Source organism: Geotrypetes seraphini, chromosome 14, assembly GCF_902459505.1.
Source record: "Geotrypetes seraphini chromosome 14, aGeoSer1.1, whole genome shotgun sequence".
Classification (NCBI taxonomy): Eukaryota; Metazoa; Chordata; class Amphibia; order Gymnophiona; family Dermophiidae; genus Geotrypetes; species Geotrypetes seraphini.
The window spans coordinates 33764729-33780792 of record NC_047097.1 but is presented as its reverse complement, the minus strand read 5'-3'; the positions used below and the strand labels follow the sequence as shown (position 1 = coordinate 33780792).

Sequence of the window (16064 nt, the reverse complement as noted above, 5' to 3'; positions counted from 1 at the left end):
AGAGGGGAAAAAAATGTTTATTTGCGTCATAAATGCATGAGGCAAATCTCTTTAATATGAAATTTAAAAAATCAGAAATAATTTCACATTACAACAACAATCTGCAACTACATCAGCGCATGAATCTAATTCATCACTTACTTCAAAATGCTCTCATTTTAACATTCCCAGTCTTAAAGAATTAGAAATGATTATTAAAACCATCAATCATAAAGGAACATTCAATGAATCAATTTCCCCTACTATCCTCAAGAAATACTTTTCAATATTTGGTCCCTACATACATACTTTAATCAACATTAGTCTACAACAAAGTCAAGTACCACCAGCCTGGAAAAAATCTACTATACGCCCAATTCTTAAAGAACAAAAAATAGGTTCCGATATAAAAACTAATTATAGGCCAATTGCTAATATTCCGTACTTAGCTAAAATAACTGAAAAAATAATTTTTAACCAAATATCTGAATACATTGAAAAAACCAATGTATTGCATCCAAATCAAACAGGATTCAGACAAAATCATTCTACAGAACACTCTCTAATTGGTATGACAACATCTATATTATATCATTTAGATCACCATACATCCGTAATTTTGATTTCTCTTGATCTATCAACTGCCTTTGACACTATTGATCACAGTCTTTTAATAAATAGGCTTCAATCAATCTGTTTAACTGATCAAGTTCTGCTTTGGTTCCAGTCTTACCTCGATAACTGTTCATCGAATGATGCCACCTCAAATAGTTATTCACTGCCTTATAGAATCCCCCAAGGATCAATACTTTCGCCTATCTTATTTAATATTTTCCTAGCCCCTCTGATGATATTGTGTCAATCCATTGGATTTACAGTATTTGCCTACGCAGACAATATACAACTATTACATCGAATCAACACCAAAAATCCTCAAGAAATAGCAGTAATAAATAATAAACTGGATCAAATTCATTATTGGCTCGAAACTAATAAACTAGCTTTAAATATTCAGAAAACCAACGTTATGCTCTTTCCATGGAAAGATTGTGAAACACTTTTCTTTCCTATCTCTATTAAAGGCATTTCCCTGCAGATGGCCAAAAATATTAGGATTCTAGGAGTAATATTTGATAATAAATTATCTTTCCACGATCACATAAGCTAAGTGGTTAAATCTACTTTTTACAGACTTCGCCAGATCCGATCTGTATCAAAATTTTTATGTGCACAATCTTTGAACATCTTACTTCATTCTCTTGTAATCTCTAAAATTGATTACTGTAACGCCTTATTTATAGGATTGCCACAAAAAGAGCTTAGGTGTTTACAAATAATTCAGAACGCCTCCATTAAAATTATTTATAAAGCCAAAAAATTTGATCATGTTTCATCATTACTCAAGAAGGCACACTGGCTTCCAGTAGCACACCGCATTATATATAAACAATGCTTACTTACCTTTTAAAGCTTTAGAATTCAAAACTCCTGCCTTTATTTTTAGAGTCTTAATACCTTATACTACCTCTAGATCTCTCAGATCACAAGATCAACATCTATTAGCTATCCCCTCATTAAAAGTTATTAACACAAGGCGCAATACAATCTTTTCTATAACATCCCCTCAGTCCTGGAATGATCTCCCACTCTATTTAAGACAAGAAAAAAACTTAGACAAATTTAAGACCAAACTTAAGTTTTCTATTTACAGATGCTTTTAATGATTGAAACCTTCTGCATTGCCAATCTAATTTTCTTCGTTAATCGTCAGTGTCTCCTTTCCTAATGTACTTCCCTTGAATTATTGAATTTAACAATGAATGTAACCATTAAATAACTTCCCTTTTGTTTTATTGTTATATGTAGAAATATCTCACCTAAATGTATTGATATCTGTTTAAATAAGTTTACTTTTCTTACCCAAATTATTGTATGTCTAAATGATATGTTACCTAAATTTTAGAACAATTTGTACATCACCTAGAATTTTGAATAGGCGATAAATCAAACTATTTAATAAACTTGGAAACTTGGAAAGGAACTTCCAGAATGAGAGAGCATAGGTTGAAGTTAAGAGGTGATAGGCTCAGGATAATCTCAGGAAATACATTTTTACAGAGAGGGTGGTAGATGCATGGAAGAGTCTCCTGGAAGAAGTGGTAGAGACAAAGATTGTCTGAATTCAAGAAAGTGTGGGACAGGCACATGGGATCTCTTAGGGAGAGGAGAAGATAGTGGATGCTGTGGATGGTCCATTTGGCCTTTATCTACCTGTAGCTACAGCAAATGGTTTCTATCGCCCACCTGGAAAACCAGAAGCAAACCTCCATGACCTGGAAGCAGAGTTGAGACAGGAATGCAAAAGCAGAATTGTGATGGTAATGGGAGACTTCAACTACCCGGGGATCGACTGGAGCATTGGTCACTCAAACTGCGCAAGGGAAGAGGAATTCCTAGAGGCTGTGAGGAACTGCTTCATGGAACAGCTAGTCAAGGAACCAACACGAGGGGACGGCACTCTCAACCTAATCCTCAACGGAATAGGGGGACCTGCAAAGGAGGTGGAAGTAGTAGGGCCACTAGGCAACAGTGATCACAACATGATCCGGTATAAATTAGAAGTAGGAACCTCAAGGGTGAAGAGAACCACATCGACAGCACTCAACTTCAGGAAAGGGAACTATGATGCTATGAGGAAAATGGTGAAAAAGAAACTCAGCAACAGCTCTAGAAAGATGGGGACCATAGAGGAAGCATGGTCCCTTTTCAGGGACACGGTGCAAGAAGCACAAAACCTGTACATCCCCAGGTTTAGGAAGGGGTGCAAAAAAAAAATCGAACAAAAGACCCGGTATGGACAACAAAAGAAGTAAAGAAGGCGATAGGGGACAAGAAAGTGTCCTTCCGAAAATGGAAAAAGGACCAAACTGAGGAAAACCGGAAGGAACACAAAAAACACCAAAAGGAATGTCACCGATTGGTTAGAAAAGCTAAGAGACAGTACGAAGAAAAGCTTGCTGGGGAAGCAAGGAACTTCAAAGCGTTCTTCAGATACGTGAAAGGGAAGCAACCAGTGAGGGAGGAGATGGGTCCATTAGACGATGGAGACAGAAAGGGAATGATTAAAGAGGAAAAAGAGGTAGCCGATAGGCTAAACCGGTTCTTCTCATTGGTCTTCACAAGTGAGGACACCTCTAATGTACCGGAACCCGAGGAGACCATAAGTGGGGATCAGGATGAAAAACTGGAGACCCTAGAGGTAAGCTATGAGGATGTCCTCCGACAGATAGACAGATTGAAAAGTGACAAATCACCGGGTCCGGACGGAATCCACCCAAGTGTACTAAAGGAACTGAGGACGGAAATAGCAGACACACTCCAACAAATCTGTAATCTATCCTTAAGCACTGGGAAGGTACCAGAGGACTGGAAGCTAGCGAATGTCACACCTATCTTTAAAAAGGGATCGAGGGGTGACCCGGGGAACTACAGACCGGTGAGCTTGACTTCGATTCCGGGCAAGATGATGGAAGCATTAATAAAGGATAGCATCTGTGAGCACATAGAAAGAAATGGACAGCTGAAACCGAGCCAACATGGCTTCTGCAAGGGAAGATCGTGCCAAACAAACCTACTGCACTTCTTTGAAGGGATAAACAGCCTGATGGATAAAGGGGAATCCATAGATATCATTTATCTCGACTTCCAAAAGGCCTTTGATAAGGTCCCCCATGAACGGCTACTTAAGAAATTGTCGAACCACGGGGTGGGAGGGGATGTACACAGATGGATCAGGCACTGGTTGGCTGACAGAAAACAAAGAGTTGGAGTGAAGGGCCAATACTCCGACTGGCAGAGGGTCACAAGCGGTGTTCCGCAGGGGTCGGTGCTGGGACCACTGCTGTTCAATATATATATCAATGACTTGGAAACGGGAACGAGGTGTGAAGTTATAAAATTTGCTGATGACACCAAACTCTGCAGCAGAGTTAGGAACACAAAGGAGTGCGAAGACCTGCAAAGGGACCTAAGCAAACTGGAAGAGTGGGCAAACAAATGGCAAATGTGCTTTAACATATAAAAATGTAAGGTCATGCATATAGGGAAAAGGAACCCAAGGTACAGCTACAAAATGGGGGGAACATTGCTGGGGGAGAGTAATCTTGAAAAAGACTTAGGTGTGCTAGTGGATACAACCATGAAATCATCAGCGGAATGTGCAGCGGCCTCGAAGAAAGCTAACAGAATGCTGGGCATCATTAAGAAGGGAATTACAACCAGGATGAAGGAAGTCATCATGCCACTATATCGTGCAATGGTGCGCCCGCATCTAGAGTACTGCGTCCAATATTGGTCGCCGTACCTCAAGAAAGACATGGCGATACTTAAGAAGGTCCAGAGAAGAGCTACGAAAATGATAAATGGTATGGAGGACTGTTCATACGCTGACAGGCTGGACAAGCTGGGGCTCTTCTCCCTGGAAAAGAGGAGGCTTAGGGGGGACATGATAGAAACTTTCAAGATCATGAAGGGCATGGAGAAGGTAGACAAGGATAGATTCTTCAAACTACGGGGAACCACAGGCACAAGAGGGCAATCAGAGAAACTGGAAGGGGAGAAGTTTAGAACAAATGCCAGGAGGTTTTTCTTCACACAGAGGGTTGTGGACACATGGAACGCGCTCCCGGAGGAAGTGGTCAGGCAGAGTACACTACAGAGATTCAAAGAGGGATTGGATGGATTCCTGAAGGATAGGGGGATTGAGGGATACAGATAAGGGTAGATAAGAGTATGGAAAGAGTATAGATGAAAACAAGGGGGCTAGGGCTAAATCAAGATAACATGACAGGTCATGGACCTGATGGGCCGCCGCGGGTGCGGACTGCTGGGCGCGATGGACCTCTGGTCTAACCCAGCGGAGGCAAATTCTTATGTTCTTATATTCTTATATTCTTATGCTCAATAGTTCAAGTTCATTTTGCTCATAGAAAAAGTAGACATTAACACCGAATCCACATAAAAAAGATAAAATTCACCTCTCTACTTTGTGAGCTATCACAATATCTAAAAATGCACTACAAAGCTTACCTTGTAAATGATTTTTGCTGCTTCATTTAAAATGCATGGTTTCCAGGATTCATTAGCTGTCTGAAATTAAAAATGTTTTTAAAGTCAGATGTAAGCATTTACAAACCAACCAATATTAAGGTACTCATTTTGGAAGCGTAATTCAAATTTTAGATGTTCATAAAGAGCAAGGATACTTACCTGTAGCAGGTATTTTCCAATGACAGCAGGTATAACATAGTTACTCACATGTAGCAGTGTTATCCAAGGACAGCAGGGAGATATTCTCACATGTGGGTGATGCCACTTTAAAAATCTTGTGACTGTCCATACCGTTCAATGTCCAATGTCAGCTCATGGGACCTTAAGTTCAGTATCAAAGCCAAGAAGCCAACTAGGGGAGGTGGGAGGGTTGCGAAAATATCTGACTGCTGCCCTCAGATAACACCTGCTACAGGTGAGTAACTATGCTTTATCAGAGGACAAGCAAGCAGCAGATTTTCACAGTGGGATTCCCTAGCGCCAAGATCATGCCTCCAAGAAGATGACTATTGACAATTACCATGTGCCTGACAAATCCAAAAAGGGATGGAGAGAAGTTTGCATCTAAATGGAAAATAAATTTTGTAGAACTGATTGGCCAAACCAACTATCCCATCTGGAATGATTCTCCCAAATATAATGAGATACGAAGGACCAAGTGGCAGCCTTGCAGATGTCCTCAATGGGAGTGGAACATAGATGAGTTATTGAAGTCACCACTGCTCAAACTTTATGTGCAGTATAACAACCTTGAAACATCAGCCCAGCTCAAGTACAGCAAAAAGAGATACAGTCCGCACCAGCCATGTGGAGATGGTTCTCTTCTTAACAGGAGCGCTTAAGGCTCCTTTTACGAAGGCACGTTAGGGCCTTAATGTACAGAATAGTGCACACTAAAATGTCGTGCGCTAGCCGCTACCACCTCCTCTTGAGCAGGCGGTAGATTTTCAGCTAACGCGTACTAATCTGGTGCTTGCGCTAAAACCGCTAGCGCACCTTGTAAAAGGAGCCCTAAGTCTGTTTGGATCAAAAGACAGGACAGGAACAGATATGAGATATGGTCTGATCCAATAATAAGCAAGAACACATTTATAGTCCAAAGTATGGAGTGCTGCTTCACCAGGGTGAGAATGTGGTCTTGGAAAAAAGACCGGGAGAACTATGGACTTATTTAGATGAAACTCTGAGATGACCTTCGGTAGGAACTTGAGTGTGAAGAACCACCTTATTGTAGAAACACGTTGTATTGTGGAAAAATGTTGTATTGTGGAAACACGTGCTTGAAGCTCATTGACTCAGCATACATAAAATCATTAGAAGGTCCACTGATTTTCAGGAAAGCAATAAAAATCCATCTCTTCCCTTGACCCTGCATGTACCTACCCAAATCCCAAGCCTAACAAAGAAGAGAACCAGCCCTCTGCTGTTACAAATCTCAAACGCTGATGCACTTTACCCACTGTATCAGGAACCGTTGCACTTTATATTGCCCATCATATAATGCTCTATCCTACCAAGATACCATGTCTTTGTCATACAATGCTTTGCCACATTTTGTCATACTGCCACCTTCTTCTCCCACTCTACTATACATTGTATCTTATGGGTAATGCCTGCCTTATTTGCTAGATGAAGCCAGTAAAAGATAGGCTTTCAGAAGGGGATGCTCGGTTTGGAAGAGGTGGGGAAGGATTAGAAGGAATACTGTAGGATTCATCTGCAGAGAAATCTGGCAGATGCTCACTGGAGTGAAGAGAGATGTCAGATTCCTAGAAGCATTCTTTCATTGGTGTATGTGAGAGCATGCGTTGTGTGTGTGTGTGTGTCGAGGTGAAACAGGTGAAATATCCTCCAATAAAGATGATGCATGTGTCGAGTGGGTTCTAAATGCCAATGCTTGGTGTCGAGCTGATGTCTATGAATGTCTATGAATGCTACAAAGTCACATGCTAAATCCACTACACAATATTTGCTATCCCATGTTCACCCCGCTAGGTTCTTCCACATTAAGTGCCATACTGTCATGTTATACTATGTTAGCCATGCTTTGTTTGCCATGCTACATTTGTATATATAATGCTATGTTTATCATGCTTTGCTTGGCATGTTAGATCTATAAATATAATATACTATGCTCACCATGTACTGTGTTTCTCCAAAAATAACACTTTCTTATATTAATTTTGGGCCCAAAAAAGGACTAGGTATTATTTTCGGGGATGTCTTATTTTTTTCATGTACAATGATCATCTCTCCCTTCCTCTCCTCTACCCCTATTCTTCCTATTTCCTTTCTCTCCCCCACATGTGCAGCATCTTTCCTTCCTTCTCACCCATCCCCTTATGCAGTATCTTTCTATCCCTCCTCCAATCCTTTGTGCAGCAGAACCCTTGCAGATTCTATCCCTCTCTTCTTCCAATCCCCCCCCCCCCCCCCCCGTGTAGCATCTTTCTATCCTCTCCGCTGCACACCCCCTGCTCCCTCCCCTCCCACCCACTTAAGGTAAGGTAAGGTGTGTATGTCAAGGTGAAATATCCTCCAATAAAGATGATGCATGCGTCGAGTGGTTCTAAATGCCAATGCTTGGTATCGAGCTGATGTCCATGAATGTGTCCTCAACTGACGTATTGAGACGTTCTCAGATTAGGCTACGGAAAACATGGGAGCCTTTGAAGCCTGTACAGACTACATCTGCAGTAGCTCCAAGAGCAGTTGTCCGAACATGGCCTGGGATTTCTTCCTGTACAGAGCCAGTACTGATAGACAATGGCTTAGCAGTCTGCTGTACCAGTTGGTGAGGCATAGGAGACCTTGATATGCCTATACAGAGACACCAGCTGGATATAAGGAAAGAGGTCAACCATACATCACTGCCTGAGAGGATGCAGTGGCATGCCTAGAAGGAGAAGAGTGCTTATGCTTCTTAGCTTTCTTATATGCTAGGACTAAAGCTGCACAAGGCATCAATGATGTAGAGTCTTGCCATTGTATGAACTCTGATACACGACACTCCCAATACAGTGTTAAAGTCGATGCCGGGGTCATGGGAATTTGAGTGTCAGGCTCTAAATCACCAGCCATGCTCAATGTCTATGCAGACGCGGTACCAGAATATTTTTCAAATTAAAGTTTGCAGGCTTTCAGTGACCTCTTTTGCACATGGGAATATAGGACCCAGTCAATGTCCCAATGCTCAAGATGAGGCACTGAACACACAATTATGCAGATCAGAGCAACTATTGCATCAAAAGCATTTCTTGAAGCAGTCCGGTACTGATTTGGACATGGAGGGGAAACAGCCAACATGAAGTCAAAGGGCTCTATGACATAGAAAAACTGACCAAAATTTATCAATGGTCCTGGACTGACAAAAATGGTTCATAGTGTCCCAAAGATCCAAAAATGAAAAATTGTGGAAAAAAAACCAAATTCGGTAGACATAAAAGCAGTTGATCTGGAGGCACTAAAAATAGAAAAAAGTTTGACACACTGAGAACACTAAAGACAACTTCTCAGCTCCGCAGAAAATAAAGAACTGAAGGTCCCATGAGCCAGCGTTGGGCAGGAAGGCACCAGCACACACACGGTATAGGCACTGCCTTAAAATTTAAAGTGACAGGGCAGTTGGTATATGTTCATACTAGGTTTCATAGATGTCACACACATGCAAGATTATACCTGCTTGTCCTTTGACATTTAGGCCAGTGGTTCCTAAACTGTGTTCCGCAGCATTCCAAGTTTCAGCTTACAATCTTCGGACCACCAATAGCTTAAATGCACTGCCTTCAATGACCCAGAAGCTTTCCTTGTATTGCAGTATCCTACCTGTGCAGGGACAGGAAGTTGAAGAGGGGATTGAAGGCAGTGTATTTAAGCTGCCAGTGGCCTGAATATCATGGGTAAGAGAGAACGAGAGAGGTACTGGATCCCATAGGAAGGAAAAGAGAGAAATATTATACCCAACTGGGAGGGAGGGCTAAACGAGAAAATCATCAAATTTGGGGGGGGGGGGGTAGGAAGGAGAAAGATGATAGATCAGGAAAGGAAAGGTAGAGGAAAAGAGGAGAGCAATGACAGAACACAAGTAAGGAAAGGAGAGATTATGAGGGGAGGGGGAAGGTTAGGTGTTTTTGACTTAGCGGCACTGTGAAAAATTACTGACACACTAATGGTGTCTTGAACTGATTCAACAACAAATTGATGTCCACCACTGAATTTGTATTCAAGTCACACTTTGTTCCTCAGAATGCCACACATTAAAATTGTGTGGTAGCCGTCCTCACCGGAACTTTTTATAGTGTGATTCTTTTGATTAAATGTGCTATTATTTACGATATTTTACACAATAATTTATATAATTTATAAAGTGTCCATGCTCATTTAGAAAACATATTATAAAACTATAAATGCTTAATAGTAACTTAGCTTTGAATCGGGTCTGTCTCAATCCCCACCGACTCGTTTCAATAATTCATCAGGGTCGGGAACGGCTACCACACAATTTTAATGTGTGGCATTCTGAGGAACAAAGTGTGACTTGAATATAAATTCAGTGGTGGACATCAATTTGTTGTTGATACATTAGCATTGAAATATCTGTGCATATTCATAGCTTTTGAACTGATTCAGACACTTAAAATGCATAAAATGTCTACATCTCAATGTTACTAATTCAAACTAATGTTGAAGAGGTTAATTTACTATCTATTGAACCCCAGTGCAACCACAAAAACATTCCAAACAATAGTTAGACTCAATATCTTAGAGCATATTGTATGGTTACACTGGTCAACAAGCATTTTGCTACTGGAGTTCTGTCACCTGTACCTTAACAAGAGCCACATGCTGACTGTAAATCTGAAAGCACTTTTCATCTATCACATCCTGTTTTTATGTTATACGTCAGTTTGTGTTTATATCATTTCAGCAATAACACTACCATGAAGCGTCAGAATTTTATTGTTTCTGTAACACAATACTGCATTTTAGGAGAGCTCATCAATCACATATACCAGTAATTTGAAAGTTTATACTAAAAAGTGATTGTGTTGCTTTTTCTATCTGTGAATTTTTATATTTTGTTTGTTTTTTGACTAAGATGATATAATTATTATGAACAGATGAGGTTGTGTTAACCATCCTGATAATTTTTGTTATGTCTGTTGACAATTTACTGTACAAGATCAGCAAAAGAATCTGTCCAGCAGACTTCAAAGTGCATAAAAGCATGATTTTGGCAGATACAATGTGAAGCACCTGTGAGAAAAGTTTCGAGAAAAGTAAAGCCAAAATCAAAAAAGGTGTTTTTGTTGGACCCAAAATATGTGAACTGATCCTTGATGATGCGTTCAAACAGAAGCTGAACCCAGCGTTTCTCCGATTTCCTTCCGCTCCAGGATAAAAGTAATTTCTGCTGCCTTAACTTTGAAAGTCTGCTTCTCATGGATCTCTGCTCCTGACGAAGGTGGCAAAACGGAGCTCTGTCGAGTGGTGACACTAATTTTTCAAGGCAACATATGTGATTTAATAAGACGCAGCTAAATATATTTTTTTATATATTACCAATTGTATATTACAATGGAGATGGTGCTATGAACTTTTATATTTCGATGAACTTTTCACAGTATCAACTTCATATTGGTGCTATGAACTTTAAATTTATGGAATTTCTTGATGAACTCTTCACAACATAAGTAAAGCAATGAACTTCATATTTATAAATTGTATTTTTATCGATTGATCTTTTCAAATATATTCTTCATTTTCACATGAATGTTTTCTATGGATGTTATCATATTCGCAGTTTGGTAGAAATTTGGATTAATGACTTTTTTAACATTTAAGATTTATAATATCAACTTTTATAATATGGAATTTTATAGTATCACAGTTTGAACTTTTCTAAGCACTTGCACTTTAACCATTTCATGTACATTTTTGGTTTTTGGGAGCTTATTGATGTTATTTCAAGATTTTTCATTTTCACTTCTTATTACTTTTTTATAATTGTTTCATTTTTGTCCTCCCCCTTGATGGCAAAGTTATTAAGGTATTGATTATTTTTTATGCACACTGATTGAGTGTTAATATTTATATGGACTATATGATGTATGGGGCAACCCTCATTAAGTTTGGTGCTAGACATCTATGAGGCACTGCCTGAGCCTATAGTCCCTCGTCCATTTATAAAGGCTCATACTGATGTCCATTATTTAAGTTCCAAGCCTCTACATTTCCTTCAAGGGAGAGGACTGTAGCCAATTCTTTATTTATATTGTTTTGGACTTTATTGGCTATTTGAAGTCCTTTGGGTTTTGTTTTCAAACATTTCTGAACATGCTGACATCACTTTTGTGTGAGTTAAGAGAGGCGTAAATATATGTTGTAACATGTCTTCTTACTGTCTTCATGTTTGTTTTCAGAGTAAACTCCTTAACATAAGTTTGGTGGGACACAGTTCATACAATATTGTGCCGATATGGCAAACTCTCTAAAAAATCAGTAACGTGCATCTCAGAAACCTGACGTGCTAGCTCAATTTCAATTACAGATCTGAAATCAGCATCATTAAATTAACGAAGAACACTTCTTAAGTTCTCAGTAGCAAAGAAAACCTCTTTTGTTGACCAGTGTTATTTTTTATAGGAAGAAATAGACCTTAGAAGTCTGTGCAAAACGACTCACATACTCAAAGGTTCAATGATGTTATCCTCACAGACACACTTCAATTATAGGTCTAAAACCTCTTGATTTTTTACAATATAACAAAATCTCTATGTTGTTTGCATCTCAAAATTTTCCAAATATATGTGCAACGAAAAAAAGAGACACCTATCATATGAGCGATCCCAATATCAGCAAATGCAAAATGAAACTGATATTATCAAATGTAAGTTTTATACCAACATCAACTAATTGCCAAGCAATTACTCTTGAAAATTTTTTTTTTAATGTTTTGCAGGACACTGCATTTTTGCCAATTCCCTGAAGCAGCTCTGAATGAAAATGAGACTTGTTCAGATTGTTCATATGAGTATGATAAGGGTCTTATTTTGCTACATATATATTTGGAAACAATGTCCAGTCCAGGTTACAAGTACACAGCATATCCAAAAAGTACAGTTTCTAATAATTTATTTCATGGAATAAGCAATGGGCTTTCCAAATCTACCTGGCTAATCATTTACAGACCTTTCCTCTAGGAACTTTCCATGACACTTTAACATCACTAGGTTAGTTACCTTGGCCACATCTTCTGATAACAGATCTTACAGATTAATCATGCACTGCCAAAAAGTACAATTTGTTTTCAATTTGTTAGTGTCATAGCATGTCTTCTTGCTTTAATGCTTGAAAGGTTAAACCAATCATTCCCTATTTAATCATTCTACTTCACTCATGACTTTATTAATTTTTTATCATCCCCCTCAACCATCTCTTTTCTCAAACTAAAGAGCCATACATTATCTAGCCTTATTTATAAGTTCATATGGTCATTTCATATGGTCATTAACACGATGGAACAATGGACCACAGATTTCAAACTGAAGCTCAATTCAGAAAAAACTAAATTCTTCATAGCCTCGCCACACGCACAGAATACGACAACATCACTACACATTAACAATCTAAACTACCCCATTCAACCAACGATGAAGATCCTAGGAGTAAGACTAGACCAAGGCCTAACCATGAAAGACCACATAGACTCCTTAATCAAAAGAGGGTTCTTCACTCTCTGGAAACTTAAGTCCATTAAGGCATACTTCCACACTTCAGCTTTCAGAATGCTAGTACAATCCCTAATACTAAACCACCTGGACTATTGCAACATCACCCATCTGACGATCCCCCAGAAGCAAATGCAAAGACTACAACTGATACAAAATGCAGCAGTCAGGATGATTTTCGGGCTGAAGAAGTCCGATCACATAACCCCTTCTTACCGACTCCTACACTGGCTGCCGATGGAGGCGCGCACAAAGTTCAAGCTAGGATGTCTCTGCTTCAAAGTATTAAATGGTCTAGCCCCAAAATACATTACAGATCTCTTCTCATTCCCAACCAACAGACACGAAAGAAAAACACACATGAAATTTGTCTCCCCACCGGCTAGAGGGTGCAAATATAAGAGACACCATCAACAACTGCTATCATATCAAGCAGCCATATGGGGTAAAGACCTAGAAAAATTAATTGCACACACAAACAACTATGAAGAATTCAGGAAACACCTAAAAACTTATCTATTCTTGAAATACCTAGGCAACGAACCGGAACATCAACCCCCCTCGTAACATCATCAAATAACTAAACTTGCAAACTGTTAACCCCAACCCCTAATCACTAACTATGAACACTCTATTCAATTCACGGAATATTTCTACTTCTGTGCAAACAGCTTGGCACTTCCTGGCCTTGCAACACACAAACTGTTGTTAACATTATTAATATTATCAGATGTAGACTGCTTACTCTTTAATTCATTGTACGAGATGTATACTGCTATACTCTTTAATTCATTGTACGTAAAGTTTCTCTTTATTGTATTTACATTTTCTTTTATTGTATTCACAGTTTCTTTTATTGTAAACCGCCTAGAAGTCGCAAGACAGCTGGCGGTATATAAAAATAAAGTTATTATTATTATTATTATTTGAAATCTTTGATGAACAAATCTTTTCAGGTTTATAGGAACAAAGCTTTGGAATGATCTTCCAACTGCATTAAGAATAGTTTTTTTTATTATTATATCATTAGAAGATTGTTAAAACCTTTTTATTTTTAATGATTGTTAAATGAATAATTTTGTTTGGACACAATATTTTTTTATAATTGTTGTTATACACCTAGAATCTATTATGAGAATAGTGCGGAATATAAATAAGAATAGAACATAATAGAATAGCTAAGTAATGTGTTCCATCCCCTTTATCATTTTAAAGCATCCGTCTCTGATCCTTTTCTGTTTCTGTTATATTCTTTCAGAGATTCAGATTTCAGAATTTTGTACAATATTCCAGGTATGGTTGCATGATGACCTATACAATGACATGTATTGTAGCACAATTACTGAAGCTCATGCAAACCGCTCTGAATTCATTCTACAGTCATTAGTAGCAGTATAGAAGCTTCAAATAAACATAAAAACAAACATAATATATCCACTGGGTTCTCCAGCCCTTTTCAAATGATCCCCAACATTTTATTTGATTTCCTGGCAACGGCAGAACAAAGGGCTAGAAATTTCAATGGATTAACAACTCAAAATATATTTCTTAGGTTTTAACTTTTAACTCGGGACCCATTTTGTAAATGAGATTTGGGCTTATTTTGCCCACATGCATCCATTTAGTATTTGTCTACTTTAAATTCATCTGCCATTCAGATACCCTATTTCCTAGTCTCAGAAGATTAGAAAAATGGACTTTAAAGTTTCACATTTTACAAACAAGCACATACCTCACATGTGCTTTATCTGTGTTAATATTAATGTTCTTGAGCATGTGGAAGCCTGGAAAGAAATGTGCCTATACTGGAGTTTCAAATAAGAGTAGCTCCTTCCAACCAACTCAATTTATAGACGTAGTAGGTGCAAACTAAGCAAGTTCTTTGGAGTCATACATTGCTACTAGGTGACTCAGTGAAAAGTGTCTAAGCATACGACAATGCATTGATTACCATTACAGATAAATAAACCTCAGACATTCTTGATTTATTATTTCTTAATTCACAATTTAAAAAAAATGTACTTGGTAGCCAATGATAGTGCTTCTAATCATTTTCATTAAATGGCACTATACCTGCTAAATTATTTGGACAAACAAGAATTTTTGAGTTTGACTTTTTGCACTATAAGTACACAGACCACAAAAACAATACTACTACTTTGCCAGTTATAAGAATCAGTCTAATGCCATGCTCTGGTAGAAAAATATACCACAAAACAAACATTACCAGGAGACTCAGCTCTCCTAATGTTCCACCCATTGAAACAGGGTTGCTAGAATCTGTGATCTGAAAATAGAAAAAAATAATCATCATTACATTTTAAGAACAGTTAAGTAACAAATTGATGAAGTTAAGAAGTGATAGGCTCAGGAGTAATCTAAGGAAATACTTTTTTTACAGAAAGGGTGGTAGATGCATGCAATAGTCTCCTGTTAGAGGACTGTAGATTTCTGGTAGAGACTGTCTGATTTCAAGAAAGCCTGGGATAGGCACGTAGGATCCCTTAGAGAGAGAGGAAGAGATGATGGTTACTGCAGATGGGCAGACTGGATGGGCCATTTGGCCTTTATCTGCCATCATGTTTCTATGTAAATCAATCTGGAGTAAACAAAGTAACTTTGTTATAAAGCATGGGGTACAAATGATGTGCCCCACAAAAATTGTGTGTGTTTAGCTTTGTCATTAAGCATGGGTAGAGTTTCTTATGAAAACTGATAAAGTGCAATCCAATCCCTTGATACTTTTTATTATTTATAAGCAGTCAACTTCTTAAAGCAACCAAGTCTACAACAAAATAGGCTTACTTGAGTGTTAAGAATACATGAAAAATACATGATTTATTGTTCATTTTGTGAGATATTCAAATATTCTACCAAATTCAAAAATGTTCAGTCATTTTTATCATAGCTTTTAAGGATGTAATTTTTAAGTAATTTTCATACATAAATGGCCTCTCAATATACTGGCTAGAATAAGTAAATGACATGATGGCATATCATAACTAGTATAAACATACAAGGACAAAGCATGGGCATGGTTCACAATTATACATGTATACTAAAAATTACACTAAATTTATATGCAGATCATTAAGACTTGATATAGACATTTTTTTACTACTCAAAAGCACAGTGAAGCTCAAAATCTCCAACTTAAAGAACTTAGATATACTAGTTCTGCTCAGCATCCTGCATGGTTGAAAGTCTCTCTAGATCAAATCTCATTCATAATTTCTGATCGATGTT

General features: G+C 38.2%; 1 protein-coding gene across 2 annotated transcripts in view; it reads right to left on the bottom strand.

Moving 5' to 3' along the window:
• The window catches only part of VPS13C (vacuolar protein sorting 13 homolog C), a 442250-nt gene that overhangs the window by 363059 nt on the left and 63127 nt on the right, over positions 1 to 16064 (bottom strand). For both annotated transcript variants that reach the window (XM_033920131.1, XM_033920132.1), the window contains exons 7-8: positions 15046 to 15105; positions 5068 to 5127 (exon numbers count right to left, since the gene is read on the bottom strand). In XM_033920131.1, the coding sequence (XP_033776022.1) occupies positions 5068 to 5127; positions 15046 to 15105 (120 nt within the window). The remainder of the gene's footprint in view (positions 1 to 5067; positions 5128 to 15045; positions 15106 to 16064) is intronic.